The sequence below is a fragment of the Arabidopsis thaliana genome, chromosome 4 (assembly GCF_000001735.4).
Source record: "Arabidopsis thaliana chromosome 4, partial sequence".
In the NCBI taxonomy this organism is placed as follows: domain Eukaryota; kingdom Viridiplantae; phylum Streptophyta; class Magnoliopsida; order Brassicales; family Brassicaceae; genus Arabidopsis; species Arabidopsis thaliana.
The window spans coordinates 16,710,713-16,729,203 of record NC_003075.7 but is presented as its reverse complement, the minus strand read 5'-3'; the positions used below and the strand labels follow the sequence as shown (position 1 = coordinate 16,729,203).

At 36.9% G+C, this 18,491-nt stretch overlaps 5 protein-coding genes, 1 long non-coding RNA gene and 1 other non-coding gene across 13 annotated transcripts; 5 read left to right on the top strand and 2 right to left on the bottom strand.

The window, feature by feature from the left end:
* Positions 1-672: 672 nt before the first annotated feature.
* On the top strand, positions 673-2,256 carry AT4G35150 (O-methyltransferase family protein; the record flags this gene model as incomplete). The annotated part of the gene is made up of 3 exons (NM_119681.1): positions 673-997; positions 1,123-1,451; positions 1,933-2,256. 3 exons carry the CDS (start codon positions 673-675, stop codon positions 2,254-2,256), a joined length of 978 nt encoding a protein of 325 aa, NP_195241.1.
* A 311-nt stretch (positions 2,257-2,567) lies between these two features.
* Positions 2,568-5,521, top strand: AT4G35140 (Transducin/WD40 repeat-like superfamily protein). 2 transcript variants are annotated; one of them, NM_119680.6, is made up of 5 exons: positions 2,568-2,855; positions 2,996-3,247; positions 3,337-3,480; positions 3,569-4,300; positions 5,098-5,521. In NM_119680.6, the coding sequence occupies exons 1-5, from the start codon at positions 2,727-2,729 to the stop codon at positions 5,329-5,331; spliced, it is 1,491 nt and encodes a 496-aa protein (NP_195240.2). In that variant the 5' UTR covers positions 2,568-2,726; the 3' UTR covers positions 5,332-5,521. The 2 variants fall into 2 exon arrangements, with proteins under 2 accessions (NP_195240.2, NP_001329237.1); NM_001342327.1 differs by having other exon boundaries at positions 4,702-5,521.
* Positions 5,522-5,538: 17 nt separating this feature from the next.
* Positions 5,539-8,260, top strand: AT4G35130 (Tetratricopeptide repeat (TPR)-like superfamily protein). Its single transcript, NM_119679.2, has one exon. The coding sequence runs from the start codon at positions 5,706-5,708 to the stop codon at positions 8,118-8,120; it is 2,415 nt and encodes an 804-aa protein (NP_195239.1). The 5' UTR covers positions 5,539-5,705; the 3' UTR covers positions 8,121-8,260.
* Positions 8,261-8,289: 29 nt separating this feature from the next.
* AT4G09095 lies at positions 8,290-10,451 on the top strand. The gene is made up of 2 exons (NR_144099.1): positions 8,290-9,136; positions 10,100-10,451. It is a non-coding gene; the product is annotated as an uncharacterized misc_RNA (transcript).
* On the bottom strand, positions 8,668-9,029 carry AT4G09105. The gene has a single exon (NR_142253.1). It is a non-coding gene; the product is annotated as an other RNA (long non-coding RNA).
* A 735-nt stretch (positions 10,452-11,186) lies between the features above and the next one.
* AT4G35120 (Galactose oxidase/kelch repeat superfamily protein) lies at positions 11,187-12,398 on the bottom strand (the record flags this gene model as incomplete). Its single annotated transcript, NM_119678.1, has 2 exons — positions 11,187-11,523; positions 11,566-12,398. The coding sequence occupies 2 exons, from the start codon at positions 12,396-12,398 to the stop codon at positions 11,187-11,189; spliced, it is 1,170 nt and encodes a 389-aa protein (NP_195238.1).
* Positions 12,399-14,089: 1,691 nt separating this feature from the next.
* AT4G35110 (phospholipase-like protein (PEARLI 4) family protein) lies at positions 14,090-16,924 on the top strand. 6 transcript variants are annotated; one of them, NM_179164.2, is made up of 4 exons: positions 14,090-14,321; positions 15,195-15,340; positions 15,421-15,716; positions 15,804-16,924. In NM_179164.2, exons 2-4 carry the CDS (start codon positions 15,217-15,219, stop codon positions 16,542-16,544), a joined length of 1,161 nt encoding a protein of 386 aa, NP_849495.1. In that variant the 5' UTR covers positions 14,090-14,321; positions 15,195-15,216; the 3' UTR covers positions 16,545-16,924. The 6 variants fall into 6 exon arrangements, with proteins under 6 accessions (NP_849495.1, NP_001329328.1, NP_001329327.1 ...); NM_001342326.1 differs by lacking the exon at positions 14,090-14,321 and adding an exon at positions 14,349-14,872 and having other exon boundaries at positions 15,804-16,788; NM_001085025.2 differs by lacking the exon at positions 14,090-14,321 and adding an exon at positions 14,413-15,001 and having other exon boundaries at positions 15,804-16,789.
* Positions 16,925-18,491: the final 1,567 nt, after the last annotated feature.

Here is an 18,491-nt window from a genome sequence, read left to right as displayed (position 1 = left end):
TAAAGAAGAGGTCCAACTCCAATCCAAATCATTACATTTCCCAGCGATACAAAATTTTGATTTGGTTTCAACTAGATTCAATCTCTCAAAAAGTTCATAATGAAGCCCAAAAGCCCATTACTAATGAGGGTAACTTACACATGTTACCTTCTTACTGAACCAAGAATCGCCTCTCCCTTTTTCGGCGCGCGCGTACACCTTACACTGTTACACAGTTACACTACGCTACTATACACTCTGCATTAGGATTCTTTTGAAGCGCACATGACATGTCTCTAAAGTTCATATATAAACGTGTCCGAGACAATTTGACAGCGTAGCTGATATGTGTTCGTTTGTTGACACAGCTTGAGATTAATGGCTTGCGGTTGCGGGCAGTATTGTTATTAAGAGGTGTTGCAAGGTTTAAAGTCTAATTTGACTAGGTCTACTTTTAACTCATAATCATTCAGTAATGGCTAACTTACCAATGTTTTTAGCAAATCCAAACAAAAATTTTTTTTAAAAAAAACTTGAGAAATACAGTGATCAACTAAGTTTGAATTCTTGAATTACTATTCTGTGTAAGATCAATATTAGTATATTACTTATGTGCCCCCAAATTTAAATAACTATAAAAGAAACCTAATTCCTCAAACCCCAAATAACCTGCCTTTTAATTTACTTAACAAAATGGAAGAAAGTAAAAGGAATTTATTAGATGAAGAAGCGAAAGCTTCTTTAGACATATGGAGATATGTTTTTGGGTTTGCAGATATTGCAGCTGCAAAGTGTGCCATTGATCTCAAAATACCAGAAGCCATTGAAAACCATCCTTCGTCACAGCCCGTGACACTATCCGAACTCTCCTCTGCCGTCTCTGCTTCTCCTTCACATCTCCGCCGTATAATGCGGTTTCTTGTGCACCAAGGACTCTTCAAAGAAGTCCCCACAAAAGATGGTTTAGCCACTGGCTACACTAACACGCCACTCTCTCGCCGTATGATGATCACAAAACGTGAAAGTCGGAAGCTCCTTTGCTTCTCTTGGAAACAAGTCCCGAGATGCTTGCTCCATGGTTGAAGCTGAGCTCAGTCGTTTCTTCGCCGGTCAATGTTTCAACTCCACCGCCGTTTGATGCAGTGCATGGTAAGGACTTGTGGGCGTTCGCACAGGATAATCTGTGCCACAGCCAGCTGATCAACGAGGCCATGGCTTGTGATGCAAGGCGCGTGGTGCCACGTGTAGCTGGAGCTTGTCAAGGCTTGTTTGACGGCGTGGCTACGGTGGTTGACGTAGGAGGAGGTACCGGAGAGACGATGGGAATACTTGTAAAGGAGTTTCCTTGGATCAAAGGATTTAACTTTGACCTTCCTCATGTTATTGAAGTTGCTCAAGTCTTGGACGGTGTTGAGAATGTTGAGGGCGATATGTTTGATTCTATTCCGGCAAGCGACGCTGTTATCATCAAGGTTAAATCTATTTCCATAATCTTATCTTCTTTTGATTTAACTATTAAAATTAAGAAGAAATTGTTTTAGCGTATTTCTTTTTTACAACTTTCATTTAGTGTTCAAAAACAAACTGATACGAGACTCTACTCGATAAAATTACTCTTTAAAATAATTATGATATTTCACACACATAAAAAACATGAATAAAGTATCGTACGAAAAATGATTTGGATGTATAACAAAACATTGAAAATGTTGGATGTTCAAATCTCAGTTCTCTTTTATTTCCTACCAGCTTGCAAGAAAAAAAAACATGAATAATTTAGATACGACACCAAAGTAGCGAATCAATTGATAGAAATTAATGTGTACAACCACTATCAAGTACCCAAGAAATAAAGCAACCACTACTAAAAACATGGAGAAATGCTCATAAAGTCATTTCAGGACTTGACGTAAGTGGTCTAATACGTAAAATGTGATACTTGAATGGGTGCAGTGGGTGTTACACGATTGGGGAGACAAAGATTGCATAAAGATATTGAAGAATTGCAAAGAAGCTGTTCTACCAAATATCGGCAAAGTGTTGATAGTGGAGTGTGTTATCGGAGAGAAGAAAAACACGATGATAGCGGAAGAAAGAGATGACAAGTTAGAGCACGTGAGATTGCAGCTTGACATGGTGATGATGGTTCACACAAGCACAGGCAAAGAACGAACTTTGAAAGAATGGGACTTTGTTCTTACAGAAGCTGGCTTTGCTCGATATGAGGTTAGAGACTTTGATGATGTTCAGTCTCTTATCATCGCATATCGATCTTAAAAGGATCATATATACGAAAAATGAATCATAACCGAGGAAGAGCTAAACCAAATTTTCCTTTGAGAAAAACCTCAATAAGTTTGTGATTCTTGGTTTAATGGTACGTGATAAATTAAATCAAGGCTTGTTTATTTGAATTTTCACATTTCTTTTGATAAATTCCCATTTTTACTTCATGAACTTTTAGCCCATTATGGTGATGATGATTCATAAGAAGCCCAAAAAGCCCAATGCTAATTAGATGTTAACACGCGTCGTCACCTTTTAAATGGGCCAAACAATCTTCTCTCTCCCGGCGATGGGCTTACGCAGTTACGCATTACAAATACACACTACGCTTCTTCGTCTTCTCTCTGTGGGACTTCTGAAGTAGTAATTTCACGGCGAGATACAGAGCAATTAGAGAATCTTCTCTCTGGTCTATTACCGTGAAAAACTTTCTCCTATTATAAATTTTATTTCATAGGAAGATGAGTGAGAAAGCGAGGAGAGGTCGATCAAACTTTAATGGACTACATCACCCTGTTGTTGATTTTTGGCGACGAGAGGTCGGTGGAATCTCCTCTCGTAATTTCTCCAATCGCTTCTCCGCCTCCGAGGTTTGTGTTTTCTCTATTGGATTCGAAAGTTTCGAAATTTGTGGTTCTTCTATGAGTCTCATTGGTGGATTTAGTCGTATCGTTCAATTGACTAATTATTGTTATGATTCACAATTCTTATATTGGTTCTGTATATGTAGAATTTGGTTCTGCGTTTAGAGATATACAAGAAGCTAGAGAAGCACAAAGGGTGTGTAAACACCGTGAGTTTCAATGCCGAAGGAGATGTTCTGATATCTGGTTCCGATGATCGGCGTGTCGTTCTTTGGGATTGGCAACTTGGGAATGTGAAGCTTTCCTTCCATTCAGGACACGCTAATAACGTTTTTCAAGCAAAGTTTATGCCTTTCTCTGATGATCGAACGATAGTAACCTGTGCTGCTGATGGAATGGTAAAATCCTTTGAGTTGCTTTAAGAAACTCTCTGTTGTTTTCTGTTAGTGTCACACTTTACTTAGATTAAATCTCCAAACATCTTTAGGTTCGGCGTGCAAGTATTCTTGAGGGTGATAAAGTGGAGACGTCTTTCTTGGGATTGCATCAAGGACGAGCTCATAAACTATGTATAGAGCCAGGAAACCCACATATATTTTACACATGTGGTGAAGATGGATTAGTACAACGTGTGAGTAGTAAGCTGCATCACTGTTTTGATATCTACTTTAGTATCCTTATAATTTGATTAAAGACATTGGATTGTTGCCCATTTTCAGTTTGATCTGAGGACTGAAGCCCCTACAGAACTTTTCACTTGCCGATCAGTTGATCCTAGGAGGAGGAACATGGACGCCATCCAGCTAAATGCGATTGCGATCGACCCGAGAAATTCTAACCTCTTTGCTGTTGGGGGAATGGAAGAGTACGCTCGTCTTTATGATATCCGTAGATTTCAGGGTGAGGGTTTAAATGGTTTTACCCGAGCTGCAGATCACTTTTGTCCTCCACATCTTATTGGCAATGAAGATGTTGGAATAACGGGGTTGGCTTTCTCAGAGCAAAGCGAGCTTCTTGTTTCATACAATGATGAGTTCATCTATCTCTTCACACCCGGTATGGGATTAGGGTCTAACCCTATCCCATCCTCCCCGATATCCAAGAGTCCTGTATCAAAATCAGAATCATCTTCTTCCCCAAAAGATGAGAACGAACACTCAGTTTCTTTGGTTTATAAGGGGCACAAGAACTGTGAGACAGTTAAGGGTGTGAACTTTTTTGGACCTCGGTCTGAATATGTGGTTAGTGGGTCAGACTGTGGGAGGATATTTATTTGGAGGAAAAAGGGTGGGGAGCTTATCCGTGTTATGGAAGCAGATAGGCATGTAGTTAACTGTATTGAGCCTCATCCACATATTCCTGTGCTTGCTAGCAGTGGAATTGAAAGTGACATTAAGGTGTGGACGTCAAAGGCAGCTGAGAGAGCTACGTTACCTGAAAACATCGAACTGGTATGCTTAACTGTTCCATTAACTAGCATTTGATTGTTTTAGTTTATTTTCCTTCGTGCTAGAACCTTCTCTAATTAATGAAACCAATAAGGTGCAGTACCCTGTGGTTGTCTCTATGATTGAGAAATAGGATTTCTTTTTAATACTTGCATAACCAAATCTGTTTCTAGGAAATTTCATGTCTCCTTGTTCTGGGGAAGTTTGTATTTATTTTCACTTTTGAAGTGGCCATAGTATGCTATTGCTTGTCACTGACCTGATAGAACCACCTCACTTAAAGTATTAAAGCGTAAAGCTAGACCCATATTCTACTATATATAGGTTAAGCTGAATAGAGTTTTTCATGCATGTAGAAGTGGATTGTTAAACTGATCTGCTGCTTTGTTTGAAAATATTTCCAGTTACCGAGTCGGTTTCGCATTCCTTGGTTATCGTTTCTTAGCTTCCATGATTATGACGACGAATTATTTGGTAATGGTATGGATATTGGTATTGATGGGAACGAGGGGGAAGATGAATCAATTGATGATGATGCTGAGGATAATGATGATGATTCAGATTATAGCAGTGGAGTAGATCTAGATGATAATGATTCTGATGATGACATGGATAGTGATGATGATGATGTTGATGACATGGATAGTGATGATGAATGTTTTATTGAAATTGATAACAACAATATGGATAATAATGGTGATGGTGGTAGTGAGACGAATGTTGATAGTATTAGTGGCAGTCATCAAGATGATGATGTTGATGATGATGATTGAATATTGTTTGAAATTTGTGTGTTCCAGCGCAAGCGAACGCCTAGGGGATGGATGTATCGTGTCTCTTCACCGCATGAACTATTGGCGCAACTCTTCTCGCTGCAAAACCGAAGCAGTAGTAGTCCAGAGAGAGAAGGAGAATCTTCTTCAGCCACTGGAAGAGAACTTCTTGATCTTATCCTCACCTTCAATGATCAGAGCGACGATGAAAATGCAACTGATGATGATGATGGTAATAGCCATGAAGACTTCTTCTCTTAAGAGAAAACACTCATCTGGAAGAATTTGTAAATATTTTTCAGTCCCTTTAAAACCTTTTTTGTATTTTGATTTACCACATGGTTTTTCATTGTTCAATAAAGTCTCAACATTATATGTTCTTGTAATTATACATACACGTTCATCATCATAATTCGTTGCATAAATCATATACTTTTAAGGTTCATAGACATTAAAAATGGCGAATTTGTAGTAATTCGGAATTTATCTTCTTTTAAGAACACAGAGAAAAATAATAGGGTTAATTACGTCATTGTAGACAATTTTCCGCGGGAAAATGAAGATGCAAAAGACGACGACGAAAGACAAATTTGCTTGAATTCTTTCAGTTTTCCGGTGAAAATTCGCCGGAATCCATGGCTGCGACTCTGCTGTCTCAATGCTACCGTATCTACAATTCCGATGCGTGCAAGTGTGTTTCTTCTGAGAATCACCAGACGACGGGGAAGCGAAATGGGAATCGAAATCTCGAATTCGACTCGGGAATTTCGAAACCAGCACGGCTAGTACTTCGAGACCGATACAAGGTAACTAAGCAGGTCAATGATCCTGCGCTGACTAGGGCTTTACGTGGTTTCGCTGATTCCCGTCTTATGGAGGATGCACTCCAACTGTTCGATGAAATGAACAAAGCTGATGCTTTTCTGTGGAATGTGATGATTAAAGGTTTCACTAGCTGTGGGTTGTACATTGAAGCAGTTCAATTTTATAGCAGAATGGTGTTTGCAGGGGTCAAAGCTGATACCTTTACTTATCCTTTCGTGATTAAATCGGTTGCGGGAATTTCCTCATTGGAAGAAGGGAAGAAGATTCATGCGATGGTGATTAAGCTTGGGTTTGTTTCAGATGTTTACGTCTGTAATTCTCTTATATCTTTATACATGAAGCTTGGGTGTGCTTGGGATGCAGAGAAAGTGTTCGAAGAAATGCCTGAGAGAGACATTGTTTCGTGGAATTCCATGATTTCTGGATATCTTGCGCTTGGAGATGGCTTTAGCTCGTTGATGCTGTTTAAAGAAATGCTGAAATGTGGGTTTAAACCGGACAGGTTCAGTACCATGAGTGCTCTTGGTGCTTGTTCTCATGTGTATAGTCCAAAAATGGGAAAAGAGATACATTGCCACGCTGTTCGAAGTAGGATTGAAACTGGTGATGTTATGGTAATGACATCAATTCTTGACATGTACAGTAAATATGGTGAAGTGAGTTATGCGGAGAGGATATTTAACGGTATGATCCAGAGGAACATCGTAGCTTGGAACGTTATGATAGGGTGTTATGCTAGAAATGGCCGAGTCACTGATGCTTTCCTCTGCTTTCAGAAAATGTCAGAGCAAAATGGGTTGCAGCCAGATGTTATCACATCGATTAATCTGCTTCCTGCTTCTGCGATCTTAGAGGGTAGAACGATTCACGGGTATGCTATGAGGAGAGGCTTTCTTCCCCATATGGTATTGGAAACTGCTCTGATTGATATGTATGGAGAATGTGGGCAGTTAAAATCAGCTGAGGTTATATTTGATCGAATGGCTGAAAAGAATGTGATCTCATGGAACTCGATTATTGCTGCCTATGTGCAGAACGGGAAGAACTATTCAGCCTTGGAGCTATTTCAAGAGCTCTGGGATTCATCGCTTGTACCTGATTCCACAACAATTGCTAGTATTCTACCAGCTTATGCAGAATCTCTATCCTTGAGTGAAGGTAGAGAAATCCATGCTTATATTGTTAAGTCTAGATACTGGTCAAACACCATCATCTTGAATTCACTTGTTCACATGTATGCCATGTGTGGTGACCTTGAGGATGCAAGAAAATGTTTCAACCACATCTTGTTAAAGGATGTTGTTTCATGGAACAGCATCATCATGGCATATGCAGTACATGGTTTTGGGAGAATTTCGGTTTGGTTATTCTCTGAGATGATTGCTTCTAGAGTAAATCCAAACAAGAGCACCTTTGCTTCACTATTAGCAGCATGTAGCATTTCTGGTATGGTTGATGAAGGATGGGAATATTTCGAGTCGATGAAAAGAGAATACGGGATAGATCCTGGAATAGAGCATTATGGGTGCATGCTGGATCTCATTGGCCGTACAGGAAACTTCAGCGCAGCCAAGAGATTCCTTGAAGAAATGCCATTTGTGCCAACAGCTAGGATTTGGGGATCGTTGTTAAACGCAAGCAGAAACCACAAGGACATAACCATAGCTGAATTTGCGGCAGAACAGATATTTAAGATGGAACACGATAACACGGGATGTTATGTCTTGCTTTTGAACATGTATGCAGAAGCTGGAAGATGGGAAGATGTAAATAGGATTAAGCTTCTCATGGAGAGCAAAGGCATATCCAGAACATCAAGTCGCAGTACTGTTGAGGCGAAGGGCAAAAGTCATGTGTTCACAAATGGAGACAGATCCCACGTGGCGACGAACAAGATCTATGAAGTCTTAGATGTCGTCTCGAGGATGGTTGGAGAAGAAGACATTTATGTTCACTGTGTCTCGAGGTTGAGACCAGAGACTCTAGTTAAGAGCAGAAGCAATTCACCAAGAAGACATTCGGTAAGGCTCGCCACGTGTTTTGGATTGATCTCTACGGAAACGGGAAGAAGAGTTACGGTGAGGAATAACACGAGAATCTGCAGAAAATGTCACGAGTTCTTGGAAAAAGCTTCGAGATTGACGAGAAGAGAGATCGTTGTGGGAGATTCCAAGATTTTTCATCACTTCTCCAATGGTCGCTGCTCGTGTGGAAATTACTGGTGAAAACACAGATTGTGGCTAAAGTAGGTATATGTATGTTGTCAGACTAATGTAAAAAGAAGAAAACATGTTTTAGCAACTAAAGTTATTAATGCTAAAACCCTCAAAGAAAAACAGAGGAAAAGCAGAGTAACAATATTTATAAAAACAGAACAAAAAAAAAAAAAAAAAAGCTGAGAATGTAGAAAATTTCAGTCTTGTATTGCAATCCTTGGTAGCTTCACCGGCAATTTTCTCATCCAGAAAAGGGTATAGGCTTCTTTGGCCTGAAGGAGGCAACCTTGGAGAGAGTATTTTAAGGCTGTAAAAAAAAGATTTGCAGATGGTTTGTTGTATCGTTTACTGAAATATGATCCATGTGGAGCGTCTCATGCTAACGAAGTTGATCTTGACCATCCTTTCTTTTAAGAGAGACTGATCAATCCGATTCTTGTAACGGTTATAATATACCCTCATCAATTTTCTTTTCTTCGCATAACATTAAAAAAAAAAAAAAATCAAATAAATTACCCTTGGTAAATATTGTTACGCAGTAAGAAAGATATGATACGTTGTAACGGTAATGTAACAAGAGCAAAATTTCCTTATTTTCAATGGAGCCGTTGCTTATAAATTTCGTTTCTTCGATATCAATCAAAAACCAAAAAAAAAAACATCTTTCATCTTTGTCTCCTTCTTTCCTTTTGAAGACCTGCAAATATTTCTCGTCTCGATCAAAGCTTTGCGACAGATCACAGATGTGCTTTCGATCTCTCGTGACAACATCTTCTATCAATCGAGTTCAAGTTATGTCTCCCTTATTTCACACGATCCAAGATCTTGCCACCGAAACGCTTTCACCGGAGGATTCTTCGACGGCGATCACGGAGAAGGATGCGAGGAAGACGATGGCGAAGAGACTGATGGTGAAATTGACGATCAGTTAGCAGATTCGTTGTTTGATGGTTTTAGAGTACGAGTCGCCTCCGGAGGAAGAAGACGAATTTGTGTTTCATCGATCATCATCACCACAACCCTAGGTTTGTGTTTTCCTAATTTTTTTTAAAACAAAATTTATATTAATATTACTATTTAAATTTTTAGGTTTTTATTATTATTTTCAAATACTATTTTGGAGAAACTTTTTATTTTTAGGTTTACATTATTTTAGTTTTTAACACTTTGGTTTTCTTTTTTTTAAGGGATTAAAAGTTTTATTTTTATATTACTATTAAACTTTGAAAGGTTTTTTTTGGACAAAAGTTAAATTTTTAAATTTTGTGTAAACTAATTGGATACATCATCCAAACCTCTAAGAAGTGTTCTAGGTTCAATATATGGTTTACACATTATTTAAATTTTTAACATTTCTTTTTTTCTTTTTTAAAGGGTTTAAAACTTTTATTTTTATATTACTATTAAACTTTGAAGGTTTTTTTTGGATAAGAGTTAAATTTTTAAATTTTGTGTAAACTAATTGAATACATCATCCAAACCCCTAAGACGTTTTCTAGGTTCAATATATGGCTTACACATTATTTAAATTTTTAACACTTGTTTTTTTTGTTTTTAAAGGGTTTAAAACTTTTATTTTTATATTACCATTAAACTTTGAAGGTTTTCTTAGATAAGAGATAAATTTTTAAATTTTGTGTAAACTAATTGGATACATCATCCAAACAACAAGAAGTGTTCTAGGTTTAATATGGTTTACACATTATTTAAATTTTTAACACTTGTTTCTTGGATTAGAAAATGTTTTAAAACTTATATTTTTATATTACTATTAAAATTTTAAAGGTTTTTTTAGATAAGTGTTAAATTTTTAAATTTTGTGTAAACTATTTACATCATCCAAACCCATCCTTTATTTGACACTTATTTAATATGGTTTAAACATAATTTATTTTTTTAACACTTGTTTTACATTTATCGAAAATGTACATAAGCTTTACGGTTTCTAAACTTAACTCATCCTTAATTTCGTCGCCGTTACTGATTAGGGTTTGATCAAGAGTGATCCAACTATGGTGACAAGTGGGTGATTTAAGGCATATGTAGAGTCAAACCTATGTGGTTCTGATTTGGGGTGGAAAAGCGTAAATGTCCGGAGAAGTGAGGAGATAGTAGAAGCTCTTGGAGACTAAAGAGAGGGAACGGTAGTAACTTTTCGACATTCGGGGTAGGCATTTTAGAATGAGTTAATTTGGAAGTAATGAAAACGATGGAGATGACGGAGATATCATAGTTTCCTTTTTCTGCTGCGGTTCTACTTTGGCGTCCATAGCAACGAGATATAGTAATTACTAGGTTTTTTAGGTCTTCAAAACATACATGTAAAGAAATGAAGATTGTTTTCCTTGTTCAAAAAGAAAGACCTTTTTAACCTATCTTGTTCAAAAAGAAAGACCTGATCAAAACAATAAAATAGTATATAGTATACCCTGTTTTAAAAAATTTGGGTTTAACCGGTTTGACTGGATGGTTCTGTTACTAAATTAGAAATTTTAAATCCGGACCATTCGGTTAAGCTAACAGTTATAGCGAGGAGCCGAGGATTGATAAGCTTTTAGAGCTACAAGAGAGAATCAAAGAATATCTCTGGATTTTTTCAAAGACGAAAAATTCCGAGAGCTTTTTGGCTAGAGCTTACAATGAAGAAGAGAGAATCGCAAAAAATCTTAAGAAGGAGATAGATAGATAGAGAGATAGATAGAGATAGATAAAACTTGCTAATGCGAAGAGAAGTGGTTTTGAAAGAGTGGTTTAAATGGGAAGAGAAAAGAGGATGGAGCTGGATTTGGTGTTGGCATTCAGATCAATACAGAGATAGTCAACTAACCCCAAAAGCACAATCTAATGAGGTCCATCTCTAAACAACTAACTAAAAAAAGTTCTAAAAGATCTTTAAAAAATTACTTAATTAGCAAGATCAAACACCTAGAAAACGATATTAAAAATCTTATGAAACAGCTTGCCAGCTTGTCTCTGATTTAAAGGAAATAGCAAGAAATCAAAACAAAACAAAAACTGCAGTGAGCAATCTTAGAAACAAAACCACAAATAATGTGTTGAAAGCAAAGATGAGTTTCAGACCGAAACACATTGGCAACTTGAGAGCTGATAAGACTTGGGGACGCTAGGCACAACAACATTGCAGCTCTCAACCTCCCCCCAAATCTGGGGTCCGAAATAAGACATACGCTCCTCCAACCTAATCACAGCACACCAAATTTCCTTCTCTTGGCTGCGAATAAGGGAATACCCGTCTAGAATCATGATCCACTCGCTCCATATAATTAACAGTTTCCCACCATAGTTAACTAACTGAATCGTACGGTAGCCACAACCACGCTTATCGTATAGAACATCCAAACCCATAACTCTTTGCCACGCTCGATGACTTGAGCTATACCACGTGTACTTCCTGCACACATGATCAGCAAACATTATATTTCCTATAACGCACCAAGGTCGTCCAGTTATAGGTTTCATAACTTTTTCTATACCGCCGGACCAAGGTCCAGTTATGGGTTGTAAATCCACAGACCCCACGTCTGGTAGCCATCTTCCTTCATTCGGATCATATGCATAGTTGTTACGCTTGGTGATTACGTATAGCCTTTCTCCAGAAACTGCAACTTTGTGATTCGAATGGACGGCATAATTAACACTAGGGCTAGGCAGCGGATTCCAAGTCTGAGTCTTTAGGTCGAAAACTTCACCACAATTCATGGATTCTTCCTCACTCTTTCTGCATCCTCCTATTACATATATATTTCCGTCTAAAAAACAAGACTTGGCGCCTACCCTTGACACTCTCATGTTAGGAGCACGACGCCACCTGTGAGTCCAACAATCAAGTACAAAAACAGCTCTGGATCGCTTGCCCTTGACAGTTCCGCCGATTTTGTAGATTTCGGTACCAGCAGCTACAGTGGTTGAGTTTACTCGAGTACGAGGATAAGAGGAAGAGAGCCTTACCGGTTCTAAACTTAGTTTACCCTCAATCTCGGCTAGGGTGAACCAGCGATGTTTTTTGGGTAACCACAGGCACACGTACGGGCAAGGCTCTGTCGCTCCGATGTGGGATCGGGCCGCGTAGATCTCTGTAGAAGAGAGAAGAGAGTAAAAGCTTTTGGAGACTAAAGAGAGGGAACGGTAGTACGATTTAGAGATCAGGGCTAAGAAACTTAAAACGATTTCATCTGGAAGTGATGAAATCGACATAGATAATGGAGTTTGAGCTGTGAGAATCGTCTTCTTCGTTTCCTGAGGTGGTTCTACTTTGGCGGTGTCCATAGCAACGATACCGTGTTTACTAAGCTCAGGTTTTAGGTCTCAAATTAGGTCTTATATAAGACAATAGTAAAAAGGAAATATTTTCTCCTTAGTTAAAATTAATGAACAAGTCCCCTGAATTAAAATAAAATACCAAATCGCCCGTTTTTAAAACAGATTTCAGTATTGAACCCTGTTAAAACCGGTTTGAAAACTAAAGTAATATTAAAAACGATAACAATTAACAACACATCGTTATATATACATTATGTTGTGTTACTGGAATTTCGGTGTTCAGTTTTTTAAACCGAACTCACCAAATTCGTATAAGAAAATCTATGGATTTATCGTATAAAGAACTTTTCTATGCTGCTTTCAAACTTTTTTTAAGATCCCTCCCTTGATTTTGGTATACCTTCAAATGTACATGTATACACAAAAAAAAAATGAAAGACAGAAAGATACACTTACACAATGTAACTTGCTTGATGATTCATAGTCATAGGATTTGAGACTTCTCTAACAATGCACTAAACTAGTCTCTTTCTTGGAAGATTTCTTGATGGAGACACGAGTAAGCTTTAGGGGAAAGAAGAATTTATCATGTTTCAGGTGACTCGTTCACACGATTGTGCAGGTATACTGACAATATTTCTATTTTTTATTAGAAAAATATGGATTTGGTCATAAATATCTAATTTTCTGGAAAAAAAAAAGAGAAAAAAGAAACACCAACGAAGACAAATGAATGAAGAGTAAAATAAAATTAGAGAACAACAGGGAAAGAAAAAGACATGTTGCATGAATGAAAAAGAATGGTCGTATTAGAGTAGTTTGCTAAATGATTTATTTAAAGAATGTGCATTATAGTATTAACAAAATCTTTTCATGTCTTTTTAAAAGCCAACGCTCTAGAGTTGACTCTATGTATTTCTTCTTCTTCTTCTTCATGATATGAAGTCTGACCCCCAACAAAAAAGGATGAAAGTATTTTTGGGGAAATGGTCATTTATCGCTTCTGGATAAGCTACTCGCATTTCGAAACTATATTGTACTAATACTAAAATTACGACTTACGAAAGATGACACAATTAATAACAAAAAGATGCTTTTATCAGATTCTATAATAAATGTTGTTTCCTATCGGATCAACATGCATGCACTTTGACAAATCGGGTAGAAAATTTCCTTCCTTCGGATTGAATCATAAAAATATGTTTTACCTAAGCAATCTCCATAATATTATCAGAAAATTTGGTATCAACACTTATTCGCAAGTAATGATATTTATATATTTGATTTGATTTATACTTATCTGCAACAACAATTAGAAAAAATACTAAGAGATCCAATGTAAACATAACTTTATATTATCTATATTTATTAATTGAAAGATGTCTAAGTTTTATTGGTTAAGTAATAATGGACAGCAAAAAAAAAGATAACTTCTATGCATAAAATTAGACAAGAGATATAGCAATATGGTTAAGAACTTGAGATTCTTAAGAACCTCACGTGTGATGCAAACAATGACACGCAATAACGCGTTTTAACTGACAACTTTCTTTCTTTATTTTTGTCTCTTAAATTTCTTTTCCTTTAAGTGGTTACAGATTTCTACTTTCGATTCTCGTCGACTCTAAAAATCTCACTCGTATTTGTATAACCGTCCCACGTTGTTGTCCACTTCTGGAAGATAAGTGAGGTGTGTGATTGATTGCCGTTTCCAACCTCTTTTCAATTAAATGCTTCTCTCTATCTTCAATTGGTAATATTGGCTTTGGTCAATTCATCATCATCATCATATTATTATTATACCAAAGACAATGTCACATGAACCTTATAATATACACAACTGTTATACCTTATAAACAAAAATAAAAATCAACATTTTATTCATTTTTCTCCGCTCATCACATTTCTCTCCCTCTTCCGATTCTCCTGGTATATCTCTCTCTCTCTTTCTCTTTATTTCTCTGTTTGTTGATTGATTGCATTTTTGTGTGAATTAAAAGTTTGGTTCTTTGATCCACAAATAGATTCTTGATCTCGATCAGAATCGTGGGTTTGCTTTTGTTTTAAGAATTAATTCAATGATCGATGATGAAACTGATTGATACTGTTTTATTGTCATATGCTCTGTTTCTTTGCTCTGTTCTAAGGAAATTTTGTGACAAACGACAATCATGGAAAACGAAATTTCAACCTATTAAAAAAATATTATCCACAAGGGTGGGCCTTGGAAGTTTTTGTCTGTTCAAGAAAACAAGCCGGTCAAAATAATCTACCTTTTAACTCTGGTCTAAGTCAATAACTGAGTGCTTCCACCGTTGAAATTTAGTATCTCACTGGAAAATTGTACTTGGAAATTGCATGGTCGGTCCATGAAAGTATTAAGGAGAAGAAACAAACCAAAAGTCGTCTTTTTGTATCTCTCTATACCTATACATTTTATGATTTGATTGGTTTTGTGGGGATCAATTTCACTATTACTCGTAAGAAATTTCTTTATGGATATGTTTTGGTGAATCTCTCTCTGCTTCTCACAATCTCCCTCTTTACTTTTTTTCTTTCATCATATAAAGGGTTGGTGAAATATGAATGGAATCCAATTTCGTTGGGAGGTTGTTGTATATTATAAGTTTTTAGTGTCTAATCTTTTTGAACTATTTGTTGAAATTAAGGTGTAAAGGTTTGACCACTTACTTACCCTTAATGTGATATGTTCAGTCCTTTGACACCACAAATTTGAAGTTCTTGTGTTGTTCTTTGAGTTTGTCTTCTTTGAGCTGATTAGTTATCTTGATTTTGTTGCAGTTGTTCCATTCATCAAAAAGCTATGGATTTCAATAGAAAAGCTCATCCAGATTGCGTATATGCGGATAATCCTTTCCATGAATGTGCTTCAGCTTGTTTAGAGAAAATTGCTCAAGGCCATGTCAAGAAGAACACTAAGAAGCAAAGTACTTTTTTCTGCTTTTGATTTTGCCATTTTAAAAACTTTTCCTTTATGGATTCTGATTCTTGTTCTGTTATGTTACAGGTTCAAGGCTTCTTAGCTTCTCAGGGAGTTTCGGTAGGAAAAAGAAGGAGTCGAATTCACAACCGCCTACACCGCTATCCGCAAGGCCTTATCAAAACGGCAGAGGCGGTTTTGCAAATGGTAATTCCCCAAAGGTTCATCATTCTGTAGCTCCACCTGCTTCCGTGAAGAAGAAGATTGTTTCTGAAACGAAAAATTCTTTCACTTCTTCATCATCCGGTGATCCGGATGATTTCTTCAACCATAAACCAGAGAAGAAACCTTCTCAAACCATTCCCCTTTCATCAAACAATTTGGTATCTCATCCTTTACTCTCTTCCATGATTTCGACCACCATATCTTTACCATATTTGTAAACATCAAGATTCTTGTATCTTATGAAGGTTGATCAAAGCAAAGTGGTATCACCTAAACCGGGAATACAAGAACACAATGGGAAGATTGGAGAAGGCGGCGAAACTAGACTCTTTAGTTTCCTAAGCCTTCCAAGATCGCCTGGAAAAGAGAGCAATGATGATTTTTCTGATGATGATGACGAAAACAACAATGAGATTGGTGTAGAGCTCGATCTCGAATCAGTAATGTCTGACACTTTTGTCTCTGTCGGGAAATACCGAGTCAGATCGGGTTCATCCACTATACTAAGTGCTGTCATCGAAAAGCACGGAGACATTGCTCAAAACTGTAAGCTGGAATCGGATTCAATGCGATCACGTTACCTCGAGTGTTTATGCTCACTGATGCAGGAACTTAGGTCAACCCCGGTAGGGCAGTTGAGCAAAGTCAAGGTCAAAGAGATGCTTGCGGTTCTCAAAGACTTGGAGTCTGTGAACATTGAAGTAGCTTGGCTACGTTCTGTTCTTGAAGAGTTTGCGCAGTCTCAAGAAGATGTAGAAAATGAGAAAGAGAGGCATGATGGTTTAGTGAAGGCTAAGAGAGAAGAGCTTGAGGCTCAAGAAACGGATTTGGTTAGGATGGAGAAGGAAGTGGTGGAAGTGAAGCGGCGGATTGAGGAGACGCGGGCTCAGATGGTTGAGATCGAAGCAGAACGGTTGAGGATGGAGAAAATGGGATTCAAAATGGAGAAATTTAAAGGGAAATCGTTTATAGATGAGCTTCTGTGAGTTTGAGTTGTGTGTGATGTTGTTAGTAGTAAGCCAAGGGTAGTAGGTAATAGCACAAAATCAAAAATGCTCTAATAAATGAGTTTTTAAGGTTAGGGTTTTTAAGTATTATGGGAAAGCTGGTATTTATTGGTAACTTATAAAAAATATTAAGATATTTGGTTGTTGCTAATAAATACGTTTTGATTTGTGTGATGCATTTTTCTTTGGTTATGTTTTTTTTTTTTTGGTTTCTTTCGTTTTCTATAATGGGAAAGATTACAAGTTGCCTTCGAGTTTGGAAAACGAAAGATTGTTTATTAAAAATTAAATTCACAACTATATTTATTGTGTTAGTTATAGCAGAACTTGTTGAATATTGTATAGTATAGTTCTTTTAAATATGTGTATAGAAAATGTCAAAACAACACTTTTGCAAAATAAAGGAATGAATAATTTTGTTGAGTTCATTCTTTATTACACTCAATTTGAGCTCTACTCTTCGATTTTTTTGTTACTTTGTTTTTGTCGAAAAGTAGATGTTATTCCATAACGATGATTTTTAGGGGATTTTAAAGCCAAATATATCTTATGTTTTTATGTTATTCACTAGTTGATTTTGTTACATAATTGTTAGATTTGATATTTTTAAAAGTAACAAAGTATCGTACTCTGCTTTTAAACCGTTTGCAACGGACAAATCAATCTGTTATTTGCGACAATGCTACTGGGCTTCAGTTACTCATGTCGGCTTTACACCGAGCCCACTGAAACATGGCCCAACGGGAAGCTCCCCGTTGGGTTTGCTCACGAAACGAAGATTTAAGTGTAAACCGGAGAAGTTGAACCAGAAACCTCCAGATAAAGGTTTGTGGACCACAAATTGTGCTTGGTTTTGTTGCACAATGTGAGTAAGTAATTATAAATAACCTCATTGGAGATTCAGATCTTAACTAATAGACAGCAGTTACTTCAATCGTCTTTACTAGAAAAAATAAAATAAAATCTTTAAGTAGGCTCCAAAGGCTTTCACAAGATGGCAAATGACCTCAAAAAAACAAATTAGTTATCACGTGAAATCACCTTGACAGCCAATTTTTCCAGACACATAAAAAATAATCCGTAACATGGAATGATTAAAAAAGTTCGCAACTTTTAAAAAGTCTGAATTAGTGATTTATATCCAAAGTTGAAGATGTTTTTTGTCAACATATTATGACATCATTTCTTTCAAAAAAATGGACAGACAACTAAGTTTCACACTCAGCTGCTGTCTGTTTCAAGTTTATGTTTTTAGCTATACAGCATCAGATCGGTTAAAGTAAATCGGTTTAGGGATAAGCAGAGGGGTGAACCGGCCGGTCACATAAGGTATTTTGCAACTTGCAAAATTGCTATTATCCAGAACCAATAAAGCAATAGCTATTATAAAACAAAATTTAAGGCCCAACTATATGATGGTTCATACTTCATAAGCTGCTAGGGTTTACAAAGTTCAAAATGAGTGGACCATATTGAAGCTAAGAAGAGATAACGAAGAATCGATCATAACGGCTAAGTATTTAAAATTAAAACTGAGACACTAGGCGTATTAACCAGTAAAAGCGTGAAGGCCATCGTTGTGGTCCTTCTCTCTCTCTCTGTCTCCTCTGCATTCACTTTTCTGAAAAGACGAGACGTGAATTATTACTACTATTCCATGTAGACAAATTCGTATTTGTATTCATACTATTTTAAAGCCAACTCTCACTGTCGCAATTTACATCCCATAGACAAATTTAGTGCTTATTGCTTCCATGAGCATTTTCTTTTTTTTTTCTCTCTTTAATCAAATGCATTATTCAATTAAGTTGGTAAAGTCTTTTATACAAATAATTTCCTAATACATCCAAACACATATGCGTTTGGGTGGGTCTAAAGACTCTTAGCCAAAAGGAGTCTACTATATAACAATAACAATAACAATAC